The sequence below is a fragment of the Orussus abietinus genome, unplaced genomic scaffold, assembly GCF_000612105.2.
Source record: "Orussus abietinus isolate OABI.00-Male unplaced genomic scaffold, Oabi_2.0 scaffold54, whole genome shotgun sequence".
NCBI classification, from domain to species: domain Eukaryota; kingdom Metazoa; phylum Arthropoda; class Insecta; order Hymenoptera; family Orussidae; genus Orussus; species Orussus abietinus.
Window position 1 is genome coordinate 443,084 of NW_019394260.1, and position 19,649 is coordinate 462,732.

The following is a 19,649-nucleotide window of genomic DNA, read 5'->3' on the forward strand; positions in this document are numbered from 1 at the left end:
GTAATTTAATTAATCTTTCGAAAATTATCTCACGAATGAGGGAAAAATTTTCCCTATTATTAATAAAACTCCAAGGCGAAGTTGCTTGAATTTGGATGGAGAATCTTGAAAGGGGTGAGCATAATCCTGGGAATATCGGACAGGGATGAAATTCTTTCCTCTCTGGGGAAGTTTCGGTCCACTCGAAAAGCTCGGTCTCGTTTCCTGGCGCGTCGCCACTTGCGGATAACTCTTATCACCGAGCTTAATAACCCCCGGGATAAAGTGACCGGCTCCTTCCCTTGTCCGAGTTAATCTCGGGGACTCGATTTACACAAGAATATGGAAAAAGACTTCATTTTCTCTCTAGCTGAACCTTTAATACAGCCCTTCCCCAGGGATACGTTGAGCCCCTGGACAAAGCACATCGTAATGAAATTCCACCCTTAAGGAGCACTTTCAATATCGGGAGGTCTGGACGACGGGTGTTATTTATACCCTCGCTCTTTTACCAAAGAATTAAATCTTAATGTTTAAGGTGAACTGAAACACGTCGAGGAACTTGATCGACGTGGATAAAGAAAATTTTTCTAAATGCCTGCGTTGTCGACGTTCATTTTTATATCGACAGCTGGGTCGAATTATATTGGGTATAGTACCAAATGGCATACTCCACCTGTCGTTTTCGTACAATAATTATAAAGAAATCGAAGTAAAACTCCAGAAAGCCTCCGGATTCGTGCTTTCTGGGGCCCTAATTGACTGCAGAGGGACCCCCTGCGCCATCTGTGATTTCCAGGTCAATTAAATTTTCACTCCGAGACCTCGTATTCCCATCGTTTTAGCATAAAAGCGCATACAACACTTTTTTTGCCTTTATCCCGTTCAAATGCGAGTTTATCGATTACCAGAGTGTTCTAAATTGTCGTAAAATTGTCCTGACCCTTTCGATTCTCATATCAGAGCCTTCGATAATTGTATATCGATCGAAATATGAGAGCTCGACGCCATTTTGGATCTGGTCTGGGCTGAATTAAACAAATTTTTAAAAAATCCATATTTTCAATGTGTCAGGACAATTCTTAGATGATCAGGAGTAATGTGCCAAAGTTTCGGACAGTTTGATCTAACACCCTTAAAAAAAAAGTGTTGTATTCGAATCGACTGATTTGAAGGGGGTTTCATTTCACCTTAAGGAAAGTAATTAGGCAGGGGGTCTTATTCTTTAATCCGGTTTACAAAATTGAAGCCTTGCCGAGGGCGAACGGTGTCAGGGGTGTCGATGAACTCGAACTGTCCTTAGGTGGAAATCGGCCTTCAGGTGCGGAAACTTTAAGCGGATATCGCTGATGATTCCCGAGGGAGGCGTTAACTCGGTTCGACGAGCATTTCTGCACTTGGTGGTGCACTTGTCGGTGCACTTGGCAAACCGTTGTAACGGCTCGGGGTGCATTAGAATTCGAAGCTTTGACATTCCTCATATACGCACGATTGTGCGTTACGGGTATAGGTGCATCTTAGATGTCAATAGAAGTGGATACATATGTACTTGTATACACGTATCCCGCTTCCTCGGGGATCCGCGGAAATAAGGCAGCTCGCAAAACCGGAAACGCAGGAGGGTGCAGTAAAGCGGCGAAAAATCGTAAACTCGGGAAGCTGCGACTCGAAGCCGGCTCCCGAGGGATGAGATCCTCCCCGTAAAGACACCCTGGAAACGCGAAACGGAACACGCGAAATTAAAAGGAGAAAGAGAGATAGCGCCATTAAGGCCGAGAAATATGTCTCGAAAGAAAAAGCCTGACGAACGACCGGAAGCGAAGAGAAACCACCTATAAATGGTAAGTAAAATGATACGGTAAAATGTCCCTATTCGATAAATTCGATACGCTTGTGAGATAAATTGGGGGATTTTTTCATCCATTTTCATTCCCAGGGATTTCGACGCAGGGGTTGCCTCCAGAATGCTCCTCGATTATCCACCGGTGAAAAATGACTTTCCACCGAAGCATCATCGGGGAATGATCGAGTGTCATTGATTCCGGCCTGTCTAGATTGATATTAAATTTAGGAATGAAAATGGACGTGCAATTGAGGTCGGGGAGTTCGACGGATGGAATGGGCAGAGTATTTTATTTTTATCCCTCTTTCTTTTGTCTTTTCTTACCGAGGCTTTTGTCGAGAGTGAAAAAGGGCGAGGAAAGGCTTATGGCTGTTTACCGGGGGAAATTAGCAAATAGGTTGCGCATCTGCAGGAGGGTGGGGCGTTCCATTTAAACGAGGGCAACTCGAATCCCGAGGGACGCTTTTCTTCGGGGAGGGTTAAGGAAAGGCGATTAAACGCGTCTTTATTTAAATGAGGAGGAACGAATGCGGGGAATTGGCCTTCGGCTGCTGCCGTGGGTAGTTACTTATTTGCGATCGCTGTAAACGCCGGTCGAGGTTATGTTGCCTCCGAAATCTAATTACACGTCTGCAAAGATATACCCCCCGACAGAAAAACGATTGCGCCGAGGTAAGGGGAGGAATAATTTCCAAGATTAATTTACCCAGAGATGCGCTCCCTCTATTCTCTCCGGACAGACGGCAGGCGTCGTTTTGACATGCTCGGTTTTATTCCCCATTTTTCCATATCCTTCCCTGGTTTTTTTTTGTTTTTTTTTTTCGGCGGGATTTATAGAACGTCGTTAAAGCACGAATGCACGTGCGATGGGACAAATTGGGGGAAGTAAAAAAACCAAAACGTTCATCGGATATGCCATATGATGGGCGTAAAAAATAGGGACGCGACCCACGGCGAGCAATAATTCCGACGCGAATCATTTTCCCCCCCTTGGGAGGGAGGGGCGGTAAATTAAAAAATCCACAAATTCGGGGGGATTCGACGAAACTTCAGGAAATTCGATGGAATTGTGTCTAGTGCGGCGCAGTGCAGGTTGGCCATTATTACTGCCGTATGGAGGAGGCTTGAGAGAGCTTTTTCGAATTCGGATACGACAATGCACTTTTGGTCCGGTAAAAATGGCGATGGGCGCCGGCGACGAAGATGTCTCTTTTTTTTTTTTTCAAGATGGCGAAAGGTTTCGTCGCGCTCCCCACAGTTTCTGCGACAAGCTCGGGTAGCACTTAACGCGTCAAGTAAACTTGACGCGTACCGGAGAGACGGCAATGTCGCACTTCCGCCGACTAATTGCAGCAACTGGCAGCCTGCTGCGAAGTTGCACCTACAGCAGGGTGCGTTCACCCCTGCAGCAGGGGATGCATTTGGGTGCAACGATGTGCCGCTCTGCAGAGCGACACCAAAGCGGCTGCATTTGCGAATTAATCGGCGCCGAGTAATTACCGAGGGTGGGTGCAAGAAAGGGCTGAAAACCCGGCACGTCGGCCGGAATCTTGTCGAAAACAAGGAAATTCGCCGACACGAAGCCGGAAGGCCAGGCGATATCGTATCGGGATTTCGTTTCGCTTTTGAGCCCGATGGCCGGAAGACTGAAAATATCGAAACGTCCAGCGGTATTTCCGCTTTGAAGAGAGGATTTTACGAGGCTAAACCGGGATCGGCGGAAGCTGCGCTGAAGGGCCGCCCTTTGCAGGGGCACTTCCGGTATCACCGGGGAATCGGAAGTGCTCTTAGTACCTACGAGATGACTTCCCGAACGCTGTTAAATTATAATTCCGGGGCCCACGAAGGAGGATAATAATTTTCGGAAAATTGTCAACCGGACTTTCCGCCCGGTTGTCATCCTTGACCCGGCCAAAGAATTCCCCAATGAGGTGGAGGATTTTACAAAGCGCGAGCTGTAGCGTGTAATCGGCGCCAAATGGACGATCGCGAATTACACGGCTCGTGAACATTTACTTTGCTGTGTGCTAAACGGGTTTACGCCGGATTACGCGGATTAATCCGCGCGGTGCGCATTATCCTTGCCTCCGGGTTCCGCGTCTCTGGCGGTTCGAAAATTATCTCTCTCTCCCTCGCTCCCCTTTTTCCCAGGGTACGGATTCGGCCGGGATGGGCTTCGAAAAATTTATAATGGTAATCCTATACGGGAAGGAAAAAAGGGGGGAGAAAATAGAGCGGCGCAAACCACCCCCAGCCGAGGGAATCCGATTAACTTGGAAGCGGAGCGAGTCCCAGCGAACGCTTTCGATCCTTTTTTTTTTCCCCGGGGAAACCGAGCGGATAACGCCGATTTTTCAGAGGACCTTGATCGAGCCTTGGACCCTCGGCTACAGGGTGGAATTTTTTCCGGAGCTCCCCGGGCTCTGAGAGATCCTCCACCGAGGATAATCCAGGGCGCCTCGCGGTGCCTCGAGGTGAATATTAAGGGCGTTCGTGTTTATTGGAATTAAACCGAAACATGTACGCGTTGGCTTTATGCAAACTCCGGGTGTATATTCCTTCCCAACCGGAAGAACGATACCCAGGAAGGACGTTATTCCACGCGGAGAGGCGTTGAATTTTTTCCCCCTCGAGGTCTCGCCTTGATTTACGCCCTCGCCAGGTTTTAAATTAAATTCCCCCACCTCGACGTTTACCTGGTGGTTAACATCACCTTCGCGCGAGATAAAAGTGATCGGATATCGATCACAATTATAACGCACTTTAATTATCCGAAATTATTTTCCCCGACTCGAAGCATCCTCCACCCTTGTTATCGGGTCGTCGGGCTTTTCTTGTATACACCCTTGTATATCCTTCTGTACTCATAGTCGAAAAATCAGGAAAGCCGCGATCCTTCGCTCGAGGGTTAACCGAAATATTCCATTAGGTAGGGGTAAATAATCCTGTTTTCCCTCGGGGAGGCATCCCAGGACGCGATCGAGGATCCCACCCAGTTATGGGACATCCGCTGGGAATGAGAGGAAATTGAATGGAGATCCGAGAATAAGGTGTATCCCCCTTTGCGCGTAAAGGTGGGGAAACGGGAGAGTAGGTAGAAAAAAAAAAGAAGAGCGGGATCAAGGAAACGGGAAGGACGGCCTGGAAGAGACACCTCTGCGGGGGTCCTGCAGGAAGAGACGGAAGGTTATGAAACGTCGAGGCGCCTTCCTGGGCCTCGGCCCCGTTTCGACAATTCCAAGGCTCCCGAGTCACATTTATTTCCAGAAAGCCGCGCCATTTCTACATCCGTGGATTTGTATATCCTGGATTTATAAGCAGACCCGAAACGGAGCTTCTCCCCGACGCGGCGGAATGGCCGGACCATTTCCTCCGTCCCGGCCAGGCGTCTGTTAATAAACTAATGAACTAATTTCGGCATTAACATTTTACCGTCTCGTTAAGTGCTAATTGACTGATGAAATCCCGGGTTTAATCGGCTGATTGCAACCGAATCTGACACGCAGGATTTCGGTGGCCATTAGGCGCGATTGGGTGGGGCCGAAGTTGTCGGCGGAGCTGAATTAATAATGCCGCACGAAATCGGGCGACAACTGCGCGAACAACTCGCAGGAAGTCCGCGGACTCGGCTCGCGATTCTAACCTGACTAATAACCAGGTGCGCAATTGCAAGTGCAGCGCGCCCGGAATTGCTGAGCAGGACGGGCTCCCGTAAGGACTCCATGTAATTACGACCTCCTGCGAACGCGGTGAATTCCCGATGCCGTTGAGGAAGGTTTTCCACCTAGAAATTGCAAAAAGCGAGGTACACGGCAAAGGACGAATTCAATTTTGAGCACACTTCGCTGCAGATACCCGGAGCCACCTGTTGAATGGATTTTTCGCGCCTGAAGAGTGGCCGCCATTTTGCGCGCTAATTCGGCATCGGAAGGACCTTCGAATCCTTGGGAAGGATACGAGGATCCTTCATCGGGGAGTCCTGCAAATAGCCTTGCAATTTAATTGATTTCATTTGATTTAGGAATTTAATTCGGGAATTTAATTCGGCATGGACTGGACCTTCGAATCCTGGAGGAGATCAAGAGGCCGGGTCCCTCATTAACGAGTCCTGCAGGAAACGTCGCAATTTATAGCGACGCTTTTATGGGAATTGAAGGAGGGGGGAAGAAGGAAAGAAACGGGGAAGGTGGAGATAAGTGAAACAAGGAGGTCGTTACGGAGCGGCAGGACGCCGGAAGGGATGATTTTCGCAGACGGGGCTCCTGGGCACTTCCTTGATGCATCCTTCCTTCCCCATCCTGCATCCGGGCGCGTATTTCTGCACAAAGGGGAGAGATAGGGCGTCGCAGTCACGGGGAGCAAATCGAAGAAGAACCCGGCGTATCTCCCGCGACAGTTTACAAAGTGTCCTGGAGGAAGAGGAAAGTCTTCCAGAGAGGAAACCCAACGCGAAGGAGTCGACTTGAACCCCTCGACCAAACCGAGGGGGATAAGATCCTCCCTGTCGTTCCTAACCTCGAAATTCCTCCGAAGTACCGTCTACGCGATCTTCCCCCGAGCTTTTTGCCCCGTAAGAAAAATGTAGATTACAGGAATTCCCTTGGGAAACTCGGTAAAAGTCCATTAAAACGGGGCGCAATTATTGGTGTCTTCTTGCAGGGGCGCAAAGGACCTCGCACGATGCGAGGCGGGGGAGGAGGCCAAAAACATGGCCCTCCTCCCTCCGCCGTTTACAAATAAATAAAAAAACCCCTGTATGTACTGCGTGCTCGCTTCCGAACGAGCGGATCGACTTTTTAACGACCCGCGCGTTCATAAAAAGGAAACGCGTCGGCCATATTGGTCCCCAGTTTGACGAGGGCGGCTCGTTTTTCAAGCGCGGCATGTCACCTCTTCCGAAGGGGTAGGTCCCTGTGCGTTTATTTATCGGGAACCCCTATTTTGGATGTTTTCCAGAGCCGTATTGTCCGGCGATTTTTGATGGATGGTCCTGCTGGCCGAACACCCCCGCAGGGACGACCGCCTACGCGCCCTGTCCGGACTTCGTCACGGGATTCGACGCCTCCTGTGAGTACGATATTCGACACCATTGTCCAGGACCATTGAAATCTTCATTCTACACCCTCTGACGAAGCCTGCATCGCTCACCATCCCAATCATCGCGATTTCCAAGGTCGGAATAAAAATCTCCCAAAGAACGCCCCACAGCGCCATCACCATTTTTTCCTGCCAACGACTCCTTATATTCTTCCATTGTTCAAGAGGAAACAAGAAAACGGTGTCAAGGGTGTAAAAAGCATGCAGCTTCGCCAGGGTAACGTTTAATTTAAGGATATCACGAGATCTTTGAGTCTGGTCCAAACTCTGCGACCCCCCGGGCGCCGTTTCTCCTGGGAGACTTCAATGCCCGAAACCGCACCTCGACTTGTGTACATATCCCTATATTTGCATAATTATTTATATGTATATACATTACCAAGTTGCCGAGCCGCGTTGTTGCAAGATTGTCCGGGGGTCTTGCGTTTCCCGTAAGTTTAAACTCGGTGCATAATTAATAAAGAGGTTTCGGCCAGGGCAACATGGCGTCTCTCGGGGTGGGCGGCGAACTTAATTTGGGAAGGTTAATTTTCCGGGGCGTGTACGTGTCCATAAGTTGGAGGTCCCCCACGCCGCGGGGAGTAATTTGCCGAAGGATTAACCTTATCACCGACCCTCTCGAATTCTCAGGGCCCTTCGGAAAGAGATTCCGCGATACGGCGTCGGTAATGGCGGGCGTCCCGGTATTGGGGAGGTGAGCGGGAAATTAATTCCGCATCGCGTCTCACCTCCAAAACGGAGTTACATAGAGCCCCGGAGTGCTCTTATGGAAGGCTGGTAATTAGCGGCGGTGCCGATGTCCCGGTAATGTTTTCCAACTCGGAAAGTGGGACAGCCATTAATGAAATCCCGCGTTACCGATGAGGAAGATGGCGCATTCGCCGGCGGTTTAGTCGCGTTGTAAACGCGACGGTGGAACCCCGCTCGTGAGAAAAAAAAAGAAAAAAAAAAGAAGAAGACCAAATAGCGTCTTTGCAGCCGCGCAAATTTGTCTTACCTTCGATTATTGCCTCACGGCAATAAAACACTTGACGTCACCAATAACCCGAAACGAGGGGAGCGATGGGAAGTTAATATTTGCGGCATTTCCCTCGAATTACTCGATCCCTTGTGACGAAAGATCCCAGGGCTCGAAAGATGGCTTATCGCCCAATGGCTGCGTGGCTCTTACGGAAATTTATGGTCACGTGGGGGCGAAAATCGTGGAGGGGAGGAATGGCGGAAAAGCAATCGACGCGGTATTGCGAGGGCGGCCCGAAAACCGGAAGTAACCTCGACCTTCCTCCCCCGGATTTTACGGGGGTCGAGTTTTCTTTCTCATTTCGCCTTATGACGAAATTCGACGTAGGGATTTTTTCCCTGAAAAGTCCCTCACGGGTTTATCTCTGATGACAACTTGTTGCGCACTTTTCGCCTCTCCTCGCCTCCAGGTCGCCTTCCTGACTTCTCGACATCCTAGCAAGTTGAACGGGGAAAATGTGAATGAAGAAAATCCCGACACTTCGTAAATGAATAATGACTTTATTATATTTAGAACATCTTATCAGTGGATTATTTATATTTCCCTCCTAGTTTTTGGGACGTGGGATATTAAGCCCTGAGTAAGTTTACGTATGGCTGCCGATGAAGCAACCATCTGGGAGTATTACGAAGATATCACCTATATCATCTATATCATGTATAGATATAAAAAGGTAGAGCGACGGAACGATTGCTGAGTGCTTGTACGCGGCGGTAACGTTAGTCGGTTTTCCACTTTTTTTTTCCTTTTTTTTTTTGGTAATTTCGAACTTGACTTTAATGTCGTCGAAAATTGACGACGTTGGTGGCACGTGCCAGGATGTCGACGGATCAATTCCACGGATCGGTTATTCGGGAGCGGGTAGGAAAATTTCATGGTGCGACGAACTAAGCTTATCTAATCGTTATCAGCGTTAGATAAATCTCCGGGCTAGATCGTTACCCCGGATTATCCCCAGATTCCCGGTAGGTGTTGACGAAATGAACGGCCCTCTTATTTCCGTTCCCCTTCTCATATGAGGATAACGATTAGGGGAGTTTGGAGTTCTCAGGAAATGGAGAAGTCTCTATCACTCCGGGCGTGGAATTCGACAGGTGTCCAGGTCTCGATTATTCGTCTTAAATCTAATCACTAGGATAGGAGAATTCAAATTTGTTCCTATCATGGTTAACCAGTCCCCTGACAGCCGGGTGTGGATTATTCGCCAAGTTCCGAATCACCTTAAGGTACCTCTCGTTAAGGTCCTTCGACCAATAAGGCAAAATCAAAGTGGCCGCCATTATGCACGCATGCGCGTCCCCAGTTTTGACGAGTCCCTCGATGACTAGCAGCATCACTTCCTCGTCCTTGATCTTGGTGAAGTAATTCACCGAGAGGAAGTCTCGCAGCAGGTGTCCCGTGAAAAGGATCAGCTCCTGGCCAAGGACCTCGACATACCGTGGCACTAGACTACCAACTTTGTGGCCAAATTCTTCGGGCGAGGTGGAGTTTAGGATCTCTGCCCCAAAGCTGAGCGTCAAGTACGTGAAAGGGTCCTTAAGAGGAGGAAGCACCGGGGCCAAGGACTCGGCCAATCGCTGGACGACTTTGGCCGGGACCTTGTCCTTCCTGATGTGCTTGCTGAGGACCTCGACCACTTTCCTGACGGTGTTGTTAACAGGGCAGAATTTCGGGCACCTGGGGTCAGGCACGTCCCAACGCTTGCCGATGACTTCGTTTAGCAGTTTCGCGAAGAAGGCCAATCTCTGGTCCAATTTTTCCAAACTGGGGACTAGATACGTGGCGACAGAGAATATCGTCGCGGATGTGGCGATCGCGGGATTGTAGTTCTTGGGGAAGAGGTACTTCGTCAGCAGCATCTCGCACATCTTCTCCGGAAGGAAGGCGGCGATACTCGGGTCGATGTTGGCGATCAGGCGCGAGATGACCGTGGGGATGTAGTTAGGATCCTTGGAAGTGGACCTGTTGATGGCGTCCAGGACCCTGACGATGTACTCCGTGATGTACTCGTTAGGGACCTGAGCAAGATCGGTCAAGGAAGCCGTCAGTTCCGAGTCCTTCTCGGTGAGCCCTTCGATGCACCTCTGCATCAGCGTCCAGGTCGTCTCGCCGGGTTTCTCCAGGAAGAGCTGGCGGCTCTTCTCGAAGACGATGGCCCGAATGGAAGGATGGGTCTCGGTCGCCCAGGACTCCACCAAGAAGGTCGCCACCTCGTCCAAGGACGCCACTTGGATCACCAGCCTGATGCCGTGTTTCTTGACCGAGACCCTGCGTTCCGTCAGGGTTTTGGCGAAAGCCAGGACCTTCGAAATGGAGATTCTCCTCGCCACCTTGGTCAGGGTGGACAATACGTATTGCAGATAGTCGCCCTGGCAGAATGAGGAGACCAGCTCTAGGGGAACGGGAGGATCGGCAACTTCTATCGCCTTGGGGACGCTGAAGATCATCTGATATTTCTCCTTGGCCTTGTCTCCACTGGGGTCGATCCTCTCCTCGGAGGGCACCAATGGCTCCAGGATGCTGGTCAGGGTGGATCCGTGGACCAGCGTCGCCAGGATCACCAGCATACTCTCGTTCTTCTTCTCTGCCACGTTCTTCATGCACTCGTGGGCAAATTTAATCGGTATCTCCTGGTGCCAGCGGGTGGCTCTGAAGAACTTCAGCGTTGCCTTCTGGAAGGCCATGTTTTTCCCCTGGTCCAGAACTTTCTGCCAGTTCTTCAGGATCTTCTGGGGGTCCCTTAACAGTGTTCGATATGCCTGACCACTCGTTATGTCGAGTCCGTATGATTCCAGCCAGGTGCTCAGGAGGTCCTTCTCGTTCTTCTGCAACGTGATCTCGATTCGCTGGCGTTCGTAGGCATGTTCTTCGTAGGCCTGTTTGTAGGCGTTGTTCAAGGTGGCCTTCACGAGGTCCACCAACCAAGGAGTGTTCCGGACAGTCATTGTCAACTTCTCTGCTCGTTTGGTCGCCCGGACCCGGTTGTTGAATTCATAAATCCCTTCCATTAGAGAAGTGACCAGGTTCAGGGCCAAGACCTTGTCGTTTTCTGGAAGAGCTTTTTCGAGGTTTTTCAGGAAGTACTCCAGGCACTTCTTCTCGCATTCGGGATGTTTCTCCAGCATGTTCCACCTGCTGTACCAGATCGTCTTGTTCATCTCTATTATGCGGTCTAGGGGGACATCGGCCGGTTGATTCTGCTGGAATTTGTGGAACGCTAGTTGGGCAAGGATGTTCACGCCGATCGTCGCCCTGAACTGTAGCTCGTTCTTGACGTGAAGCAGCTCGACTATATTTTCCAACAAAGACCAGTGGTCCTTCCGGAGGTGGTCGAAGTCGACCCAGCTTAGAAAGGCTTCTAAGACGAGATACTTGACCCGTGCATCTTCGTTTCTATGTCGAGACAAGAAGTACTGCAGGAACTCCAGCAACGCTTCTTCGTCGTGGTTGACCGTACAACTGTAGACCATGTGTCTCAGCAACGATCCGCGATCCTCGGAGTCCTGAGCCTTGGCTACCTGTTCCTTTAACACGGGAATCGATTCCGCAGTCGGCAAGTAACATATCCAAGCGAGCTTCGAGGTGCAGTGACTCCAATTTTGATCCTTGACTTTGAGCCTCGCCTGTCTGACTCGTTCCTCCGTTGGCAGCAACAGCAACAGCTCGCTGGTAACGAGGTTACCATGGTTCAAGAGATCGTCCCCGTATACTTCCTTGAAGGTCTCCAGCAATATTTCCGATTTATCGGTCTTGACAAACTCGTTCAAGTAGCCGAGCATCCGGTCCAAGTCGAAGTCCTTCAGATCCTTGGGATAGAGATTTCGCAGCATGGTGATCAACTGACCTCTCTCCAAAGTCGCGGCGATCAATTTCATCGGCACTATCGTTAGGTAGATCTTTGGTTTATCTATCAGGTCCTGCAGGGACTTCCTAAGGAACATCTTCCCCGTTTTCCTACCTAGCTGCACTCCCGGTTTGTGCAACTCGACCAGCTCTTTGAACACATCCAAGTGATCTCTGACGAGTCTCGGGAGGAACTTGACGTAGTCGGTCATCTTGATATTGTGCAGGTCGCGGACTGTGTCGTTTCTTTCTCTCGGTTTACAGAGCTTCAGGTACCATATCGCTAGGTCGGGGAAGATCCTGAAGAGATTTTCAAGGATCTTGCAGGAGAGGACGATTCGGTACTCGACGATCTTCTGTCTGACGAAGTTCTCGCTGCAGGATACGAGGAGAGGCAGCGTCTCCTGGGTGCCGTACATCCTCGCGAATCCGGAGAAGAATTCCTCGGCTACTTGACGCTGCTCCTTGCTTAAATGGATCGCTAGACATTTTATTAATCTACACCTTATGCTCAAGGACACGTACGGCAGTAGGTGTTGGGAGAAGTACTGGAAGTTCGTGTACTCCCTGTGGCTACCGTCGAAGAACCACTCGACTTGGAGGGCCTGGTTGACTACGATCTCGATTTCCGACCTCAAGGCAGCCGCGACTTCGTCGCAGCTCTTCAGGATCTTCCCGATCTCCAACCTGACGTAGGGCACCAGCGATTCCGGCAGTTCTGCCGAAGGTGTCACCTGGACGGAATCACCTGGCGAAGGGACGGTCTCGGTGATCCCCTTGGCGATGCCCCTCAGAGCCTTGAACTTATCCGCAGGTGTACTCCCAGGTAGCGCCTGAATCGCCTGCAGATAAGGAAGCTGAACCTCCATTTCCCCCGATTCCCGAGATCCTCCACCTCAAGTCCCACCTGAAACGACAAAAAGTACTCTCAGCCTCACCTTGGCCTCCACGGTACCAAAAATAAAAATCTCACAAAACCCATAAACATCTTAAAAAGTCCCTAAAATCGAAACCCAAGTCTCTTCCCCCGTTCCCTTAAACCCGACCCTAACTTCAACTCGCTCGACTTGCGTTCTCCAAACACCGCTTTATCACAGAAAATTTCCCTGTTTCTAGGGCACCTAGCCTAATTAGACACATTTCCCTTAATCTACCGGAGATTTATCAGTCCTCCAGTGCGAAAAATACCGATACCTCGAGCCTAGTTCGTCTTATCCGCGCCGCAGACCCGGGCTGGGCGCGGCTTTGAGGTTAGGTCGACCTCGCGTCAGGTCACTGACAATTTACGTAGCTGCGGATTGCGTTAGCGAATGTTTCTCCAAAACTGCTCGGCGAGCCCGGCAGAATCGGACCAGGGCTTCTTGATCTCCCTCGATTTCCCCGGCTTTTCGAAATTTATACCTCCTCTATAGTGAGAGAACCGCGACGAGCAACACAAAAGAGACGCTCCGAGCTCTCGCGTTTACGCTCGCCTCGGCACACGAACACTTTGCAAATTCTCGGCTGTATAAGAAAGGCCTCCGTGTGTCGCGCTAAGTACTTTCCGCATCGGTATATAGACATCGAGAACACAACACGATAACGTCGTATAACGCCGTACGTATAGCGTTTAGTGGTGATTATCCGTCGTCCCCCCTCGGCCTCCCCCCTCGCCGACGAGTTATCAACGTACGACTCGACTCGCGAGTTTGCGCTTTTTTTCTTCTTCCTCTCTCTTTTTTTTTTCCCCCCTCTGCAAAGGCCGCAGTCAGCATTGCGAGGCGACATTTTGTTTCCGCAGGATTTTTCCCCCCTTTCCGAAGCTTTCCTCTCGGCGGAAGGACGCGAAGGCCGCGCAGCTTTCCCCGGGGATAACCGAATTCCCCGATATTTTGCCTACCGGAGGACAAAGCTGACGGGGATCGATCCCCGTCAGCTTTGTTGCTTTAATTCCGAGTGCATCCGACGTTCCCGTCAACCCGGCCGAGAGGGGCCGGCTTATTTGACGACCTAAGCGTCCCGAGGTGACATTTTTAGTCGCGAATCGCGCCGGGAACCTGGAGGAAGAAAAAGAGGGAGGAAAACATGAAGGGAAAGCGTGTCGAGGGCAGGGTGTAAGTTTGGGCTCTTTTTCTATTTTTTTCTCTCTCTCCGCGGAAATGGCGAGAGAATGGGAAACTCTAGATCGCTTAGAAAATCCACTCCCTTTCTGGAAATATCTTTGAACCCTTCCTTTGAGGTTCAGGCGCCTAATTTCGACGCCTGCGATTTTTTAGAGGACTTCATATCCGGGAAGTCTTCGGGAAGGGCAGAGAGAAATGTGGAAACGCAGTCGGGACGGGAAGAATAATTTTTTTTCTCGGTCGATATTTCCCTTAAATATGTAAATGTCTGGATAGACAATTCGGAGTGTGTGTCTGGGATACGTTGTCGACTTATTTTTAGCGGAGGAAGTCAGTTTGGTATTTCTTTTCTTTTTTTAGATATTATTCCTCGGCCGGAAGCGCGTCCACGAGGGCCCCTTTAAGGTTAAGGCGCCTAATTTCGACCCTTGCGATTTTTTAGAGGACCTTATATCCGGGAAGACTTCGGGAAGGGCAGAGAGAAATGTGGGAACGCAGTCGGGACGGGAAGAATAATTTCTTTCTCGGCCGACATTTTGCTTAAATATGTAAATGTCTGGATAGACAATTCGGAGCATGTGTCTGGGATACGTTGTCGACTTATTTTTAGCGGTGGAAGTCAGTTTGGCATTTCTTTTTTAGATATTATTCCTCGGCCGGAAGTGCGCCCTCGAGGCCTCCTGCAGAGCTCGCGTTCCTCTTCCGTCCACGGGGCCTCCGTTAATCTTTCTCGCGGTGGATAATTTGTTTATTTCCCGCGGGAATAGAACGGCTCCTTTTTTTCTTCTCGGCCAGGATCGGTGGTTCCATTTAGAAGGGTAAACTCTAGGAGATATTTCCGCTGGCTCGGGACCATCTCTCTCACTTCCCTCCTCCCCCTCTCTCTCTCCCTCCGTTTGTCTCCATTTTGGAAAGCGCACCGGTGTAAACGAGATATGAAAGTACGAAAATACGAAAGTACGGAATTGCGGGAATACGGAAATACGGCGACGTCTCGGAAGGTAACCTCGGTGGGTTCTCGCCCGGAGGAGCGGAAATGGCGTCGGTGAAGCCTGCAGGATTTTCCCTGATTCGGCTTATCGCGCCGCTTCCGGATAAATAAGACGCGTTAAGTGACGACGTGAATCTCGCCTGGATATGTGGTATAGCGCACGTAGGAATCTCTTCTCCATTTCCTGGTTAGAGCTTGCTGAGCTTCTTCAGCTTCCAGGCGAAACCTCTATCCCGTTCTGGGATGGTCGCCACTTTGAGGTCGATGTCGATGTTCAAACATTTAAGGCCAGATGTACTCTCCTCGATGGGCGTCCAAGGAATGGTCAGCGAATCCGCAGTCCCACAAGTCGGGTTCCTAGACATGACATAAATTGCACCCCATCAATCACCGACTCGATTTTAATCACACCTCCGCAAAATCGGAAATTCGGCCGCAGCCTCATAATCCGGAATTTATATTCGCTCGCGTCTCGGAAACGCCGGTGATGCGAGAGGCCAGCCGACAATCCAATCAGGATTTTGCAGGCGGCTTTATACAGGTGTAGACGAGTGCAGAAGCCGACAACAAAACGTCAACGAGGAAAATGATGCATCCGGTTGAATAATGATCGATCGTCCGGGGAAATGTGGATGAATTTTGTGGAGCTTTCGGGGGCAGGTTTGGCTTTCGACGGCGCAGCATCCCTTGCGAGGAGATACTGTCTCTCGAGTGGTCATCCCAGGTCGAGGAAGGATGTAACAAATGGCGAGGTCCGTCCAAAATGGTGAGGTCCAAAATTCATCCACAAATGTGGATGAATTTTGTGGAGCTTTCGGGGGCAGGTTTGGCTTTCGACGGCGCAGCATCCCTTGCGAGGAGATACCATCTCCCGAGTGGTCATCCCAGGTCGAGGAAGGATGTAACAAATGGCAAGGTCCGAGTCCTTGCGAGGATATATCCCCTTTGATAGGGGGTTGAGACCAGGGATTTTATTTTCTATCTATTTACCCCGTCCTGGCAAAGTCGCTCCACATTTTGGTCATCCTCTGGACGATGGTGTGCCCGATGGCGCCAAATTCAGGCGCCTCGACACCCAGGATCTCGTTTAGACCAGTGGCAAGGAACAGGTAGGGTAACTCGTCTGCGTGGCAGGCTCCTGGAACGTGGACCAGCAATCCGCCGTTAAGTTTAGCATCTTGTCTCGACGGATGCTTTGCGAGGGTCTGGTTCCTCAACGACCTACCGGGTATGTCGCTGTTTATTAGCAATTTCATGTAGGACGCCCCATTGTCGAAGGAGAACCTGTAGAGGTAGGTGGGCGCGAGGCCCTTCCGCTGGATGTTAACGACCCTGTAGATGCCGTCGAGGAAGTTCAGGTCGCTGAACATGTCGACGAACTCGTCTACGTCCCTCGACGTGACGGGTCGGTCCCCAAAATAGAGACGTCTAAGGTCCTTGCTCGTAGATCCTTGATCCTTGAGCGACTCCAAGATGGCAGGATTTAAAGTACCCTCGAAATCGGCGTTCAGACGCCGCAAACTGCCGGCCTGTAAATCTGCACATCCAGGACCTTAAAATCTTCTCAAGGATCTTCTACATCTGGACACTGGGTATTTTTACAGAGTCCTTACGCCTCGAGAATATGATTCCCTCGCGGTCGTTGTAGCCAATGATAAGAGGGACCTTGATCCCGTTCTGCGCAGCTATCGAAATGGGGACCCTCAAAAAAGGATTCGCCGACCAAGGATCCGGCCCCGGGCCGAAAGGAGTGAAGGTCTGCATCCTCCTCTGACAGAATCGACGATGGAAATTTTTCAACTGAGATTTTCTTATCCCAGGATTTCTGGTTAGTTTGAGAGAGAGGTTTATGGGCTTAGGAGGTCTTGAACCTGGTGCAAGGACATAGGTACTTGTATCAGGGCAAGGATCCGCAGATCTCTCCGGGGGAGTATGCTTATTTCTTTTCTTTCCATTAAAAGTTGGATTAGAAAAGTTGGCGGAGTCACCTCTGGCGTCGTCATCTTCTCCTGGGCCTCGACGAGCGTTTTGGCGTCGACGGTTCTGAGGAACTCGACGATAACCCTTGGGTCGGTGCTGACCTCGCCCAAAATGGCGGCGATTTCCTGGGCGGATCGTCTCGGTTCCCTCGGTCCACAAGCCCAGGGATTCAGGGCGACCCCGCTCTGGCAAATGGCCTTGTGGAACAGACCTGTAACCATTCAGGGATCCTGGAGTTCCACCCTCTCCATCCGCCGAGACTGGGAAGACAGGAAGTCCCGTACCTTCCGCAAGGGGAGAAAGGGTTAAGTAATGAACGGAAGCTCCCCCGGCGCTCTCTCCAAATATGGTGACATTTTTTGGGTCGCCTCCGAAATTCGAGACATTTTCCTGGACCCATCGCAGAGCCTGTACCTGATCCTTGAGCCCTTGGTTCCCGGGGGCCACCTCGTCCTCGAGATTCAGGAACCCTGGAAGGCGCTCCGAGTTACTCCACGATCAGAATACTGATTTCATACCCATTGTCTTCATCCTCCACGACTGCAGGATTTTTACCCAGCACCCCAAGCCTGTAGTTGACGGTAACCAGGATCACATCCTTGTCCATGAAGAAGTCAGGCCCATAAAGGAACTCGTCACTACAGCCGAAGGTGAATGCCCCACCATGGATCCACACCATCACAGGAAGTGATCTAACCCTCCTCGTCAATGGCTTGTACACGTTCAAGTAAAGACAGTCGTCACCTCCCTCGAATTGTTCAGTTTTTACGTCGAGTTGGGCGCACTTTCCACCATGGCTCCCCGCGTTCAGGACTCCTGTCCATGGTTTCTTCGGCACTGGGTCCTAATTCGCAAGGATAAATTACGTAAACGAATTCTGCGCATTCGTTCCAGTCCTTTTTTTTTTTTTTCTAGCGATTAATTAAAATACTACCCGGGAGATTATATCTCGTTATTTTCGGTTCATTTTTCGCGCGCGCGTCACGTGACCCGACCACGTGACTGGGCCACGTGACCGCTGGCGTCCGTCATGTTGGCAGCGCTTCTGGACAACGTGCGGAATCGAGACGTGAGGAACGTATTTACGAGGCTCCAGAGTCTGAGAGAAATGCAAAAGAGAAACTGACCTGAAATCTGAGCAGGCCGACCGGTGGCTCGGCAAAAGGAATGCCCAGAAAGGCGAAATATCTCGCTCCGTAGACGCTCTCCCGACAAACGCCACGCAAGTCTTCCAGTCGCGTCCGCACGATCGTGTCCGCCATCTTGGAAACCTAGCCGTGTCGTGGAATCGCCGCTATTTGTAAACTCAAACCAGTTCCCACTACGTTCAGCGTTTTCCTCTCCTTCTCTCTCTTTCTTTAAATCGAATACGCGGATAATGACTCGTTCAAACTAGAAGTGTGCTTATTGATATGCTAATACATTGATAAGTTAGCGATAATTTATCGACAAGTGACGTAGTTCTTGATGAGTCAATTCATTGATAAATAATTGACTGCGCGCACATCCAGTATAAATGCGTCCGGATATTTTTTCTTCGATTTAAAGCGAGGATTTTACTCGCCGTGCATCTTTTATTCGAGAAAAGCCGACGCTCCCGTCTGCCCTAGTTTTTTTTAGCATTAAGCGACCCATTTACTCTTTCAGCACCCTTTACGTCACAGTCCTAAAACGACTCGGTTGCTCCTCGCATTTAGAGAATTATCCCCAGGGGTGTGGGCTTTGTCATCGCGAGGGAGTTCACCGGGAGCGCCGAATTTTTCGGCGATTTCGATGCCGCGGGCGCCATTTTGAATCCCGGCTGCCGCGTCGCCTACCCGTTTGGAGCCGAGAGACTCTTTTTATTTCGCTTCCTGGATTCTAGGTACGGTCGGGGACTCGCAGACCTCTTTCCAACCTCTTTTCAACCGCTTAAAGCCGATAAGACGACCTTTCTTCAAGCGGCTCGTAAATAATAACCCGTAAGGCACGTCAACGAGGTTCCTGCGTCGAGCCTTGACCGCGCTCGGGTAGTTAGAATTATTTTGCATAACTCGTTTACCGAGAAGGTGGAGACCGGGATTTCATGTCGATAGATTCAGGGCGAAGTACTCTCCCGAGTTAAAGTACACCGGGGGTGATCGTCTCAACGATGGGAAAGGAGTTCCTCGTCTTCATTGAGATTTATACGACTCGACTCGTGTTTCTCTTCGCTCCCCATTGTTCGCGGCGCGCCGCAATGAACGAAGAATGGCGATTACTGGCCACAGGGGGTTGCTTTGCACCCCTCGATAAGCAAAGCAGCGCGATGCGGTTTACGTGGCGAGCTTCGAGGTCGAGGCTATTTACCGGCGCACCCTCAGTGCTGTAAATGCAAATAGCGGCCGCGATATTACGGAGGATCGCAAAAGTGAGGACTTCCGAAGGGGTTGCGAGCTCCCCGGGGGGAATTCAATTAAGTCCCTTCGAGACGACGCCCCTTCGGGGGATTTTTCCCTTTTTCGAGCCCGGGCTGAGGCCACTCCTCCTCGGGCTGATTAACCCCTTCGAAGAGCAGGGGGGTACTGGGCCTCATCTTAAATTCCAATTCCGACAGCCGGGACATGGCGTCTGTTGACACAGACCCCTAAGGCTCTTACGCCACCCTTCAAACTCTGCCTCGAGGAGGAGGTCCGAGATAAACCGCGGAAATCTCGGCCGAGGTGCATCCGGCGAATGTTTTCTCGCGGCCGGAGGCTTCGTCCCGGAAGTTCGTGCCGAGGAAAACGTCGGGCGGGCTCTGCTTGTTTGAATTTTAAATGGAATTTCGGAAGG

At 50.6% G+C, this 19,649-nt stretch overlaps 3 protein-coding genes across 9 annotated transcripts in view; 1 reads left to right on the plus strand and 2 right to left on the minus strand.

Moving 5' to 3' along the window:
• LOC105700844 (calcitonin gene-related peptide type 1 receptor) overlaps positions 1-19,649 on the plus strand; it is a 72,877-nt gene that overhangs the window by 35,547 nt on the left and 17,681 nt on the right. For all 4 annotated transcript variants that reach the window (XM_012427050.2, XM_012427054.1, XM_012427053.1 and 1 more), the window contains one exon: positions 6,779-6,889. In XM_012427050.2, the coding sequence (XP_012282473.1) occupies positions 6,779-6,889 (111 nt within the window). The remainder of the gene's footprint in view (positions 1-6,778; positions 6,890-19,649) is intronic.
• LOC105700837 lies at positions 8,421-15,155 on the minus strand. 4 transcript variants are annotated; one of them, XM_012427039.1, is made up of 2 exons: positions 15,039-15,155; positions 8,421-12,690 (listed from the first exon to the last, which is right to left on the minus strand). In XM_012427039.1, exon 2 carries the CDS (start codon positions 12,650-12,652, stop codon positions 9,065-9,067), a length of 3,588 nt encoding a protein of 1,195 aa, XP_012282462.1. In that variant the 5' UTR covers positions 12,653-12,690; positions 15,039-15,155; the 3' UTR covers positions 8,421-9,064. The 4 variants fall into 4 exon arrangements, with proteins under 4 accessions (XP_012282462.1, XP_012282461.1, XP_012282460.1 ...); XM_012427038.1 differs by having other exon boundaries at positions 15,017-15,132; XM_012427037.2 differs by lacking the exon at positions 15,039-15,155 and adding an exon at positions 13,185-13,556.
• Positions 14,138-18,149, minus strand: LOC105700839 (esterase B1). The gene is made up of 8 exons (XM_012427040.2): positions 17,984-18,149; positions 17,412-17,700; positions 17,141-17,326; positions 16,865-17,067; positions 16,490-16,646; positions 16,102-16,413; positions 15,867-16,014; positions 14,138-15,233 (listed from the first exon to the last, which is right to left on the minus strand). Exons 1-8 carry the CDS (start codon positions 18,116-18,118, stop codon positions 15,065-15,067), a joined length of 1,599 nt encoding a protein of 532 aa, XP_012282463.1. The 5' UTR covers positions 18,119-18,149; the 3' UTR covers positions 14,138-15,064.

Excerpts from the sequence above, each read along its gene's own strand:
- LOC105700837 (XM_012427039.1), bottom strand. The coding sequence starts at position 12,652 with ATGGAGGTTCAGCTTCCTTATCTGCAGGCGATTCAGGCGCTACCTGGG.
- LOC105700839 (XM_012427040.2), bottom strand. The coding sequence starts at position 18,118 with ATGGCGGACACGATCGTGCGGACGCGACTGGAAGACTTGCGTGGCGTT. Across the intron at positions 17,701-17,983 it reads TCGGCCTGCTCAGATTTCAG|GACCCAGTGCCGAAGAAACC; the intron begins GTCAGTTTCTCT and ends CTTGCGAATTAG. Across the intron at positions 17,327-17,411 it reads CTACAGGCTTGGGGTGCTGG|GGTTCCTGAATCTCGAGGAC; the intron begins GTAAAAATCCTG and ends AGCGCCTTCCAG.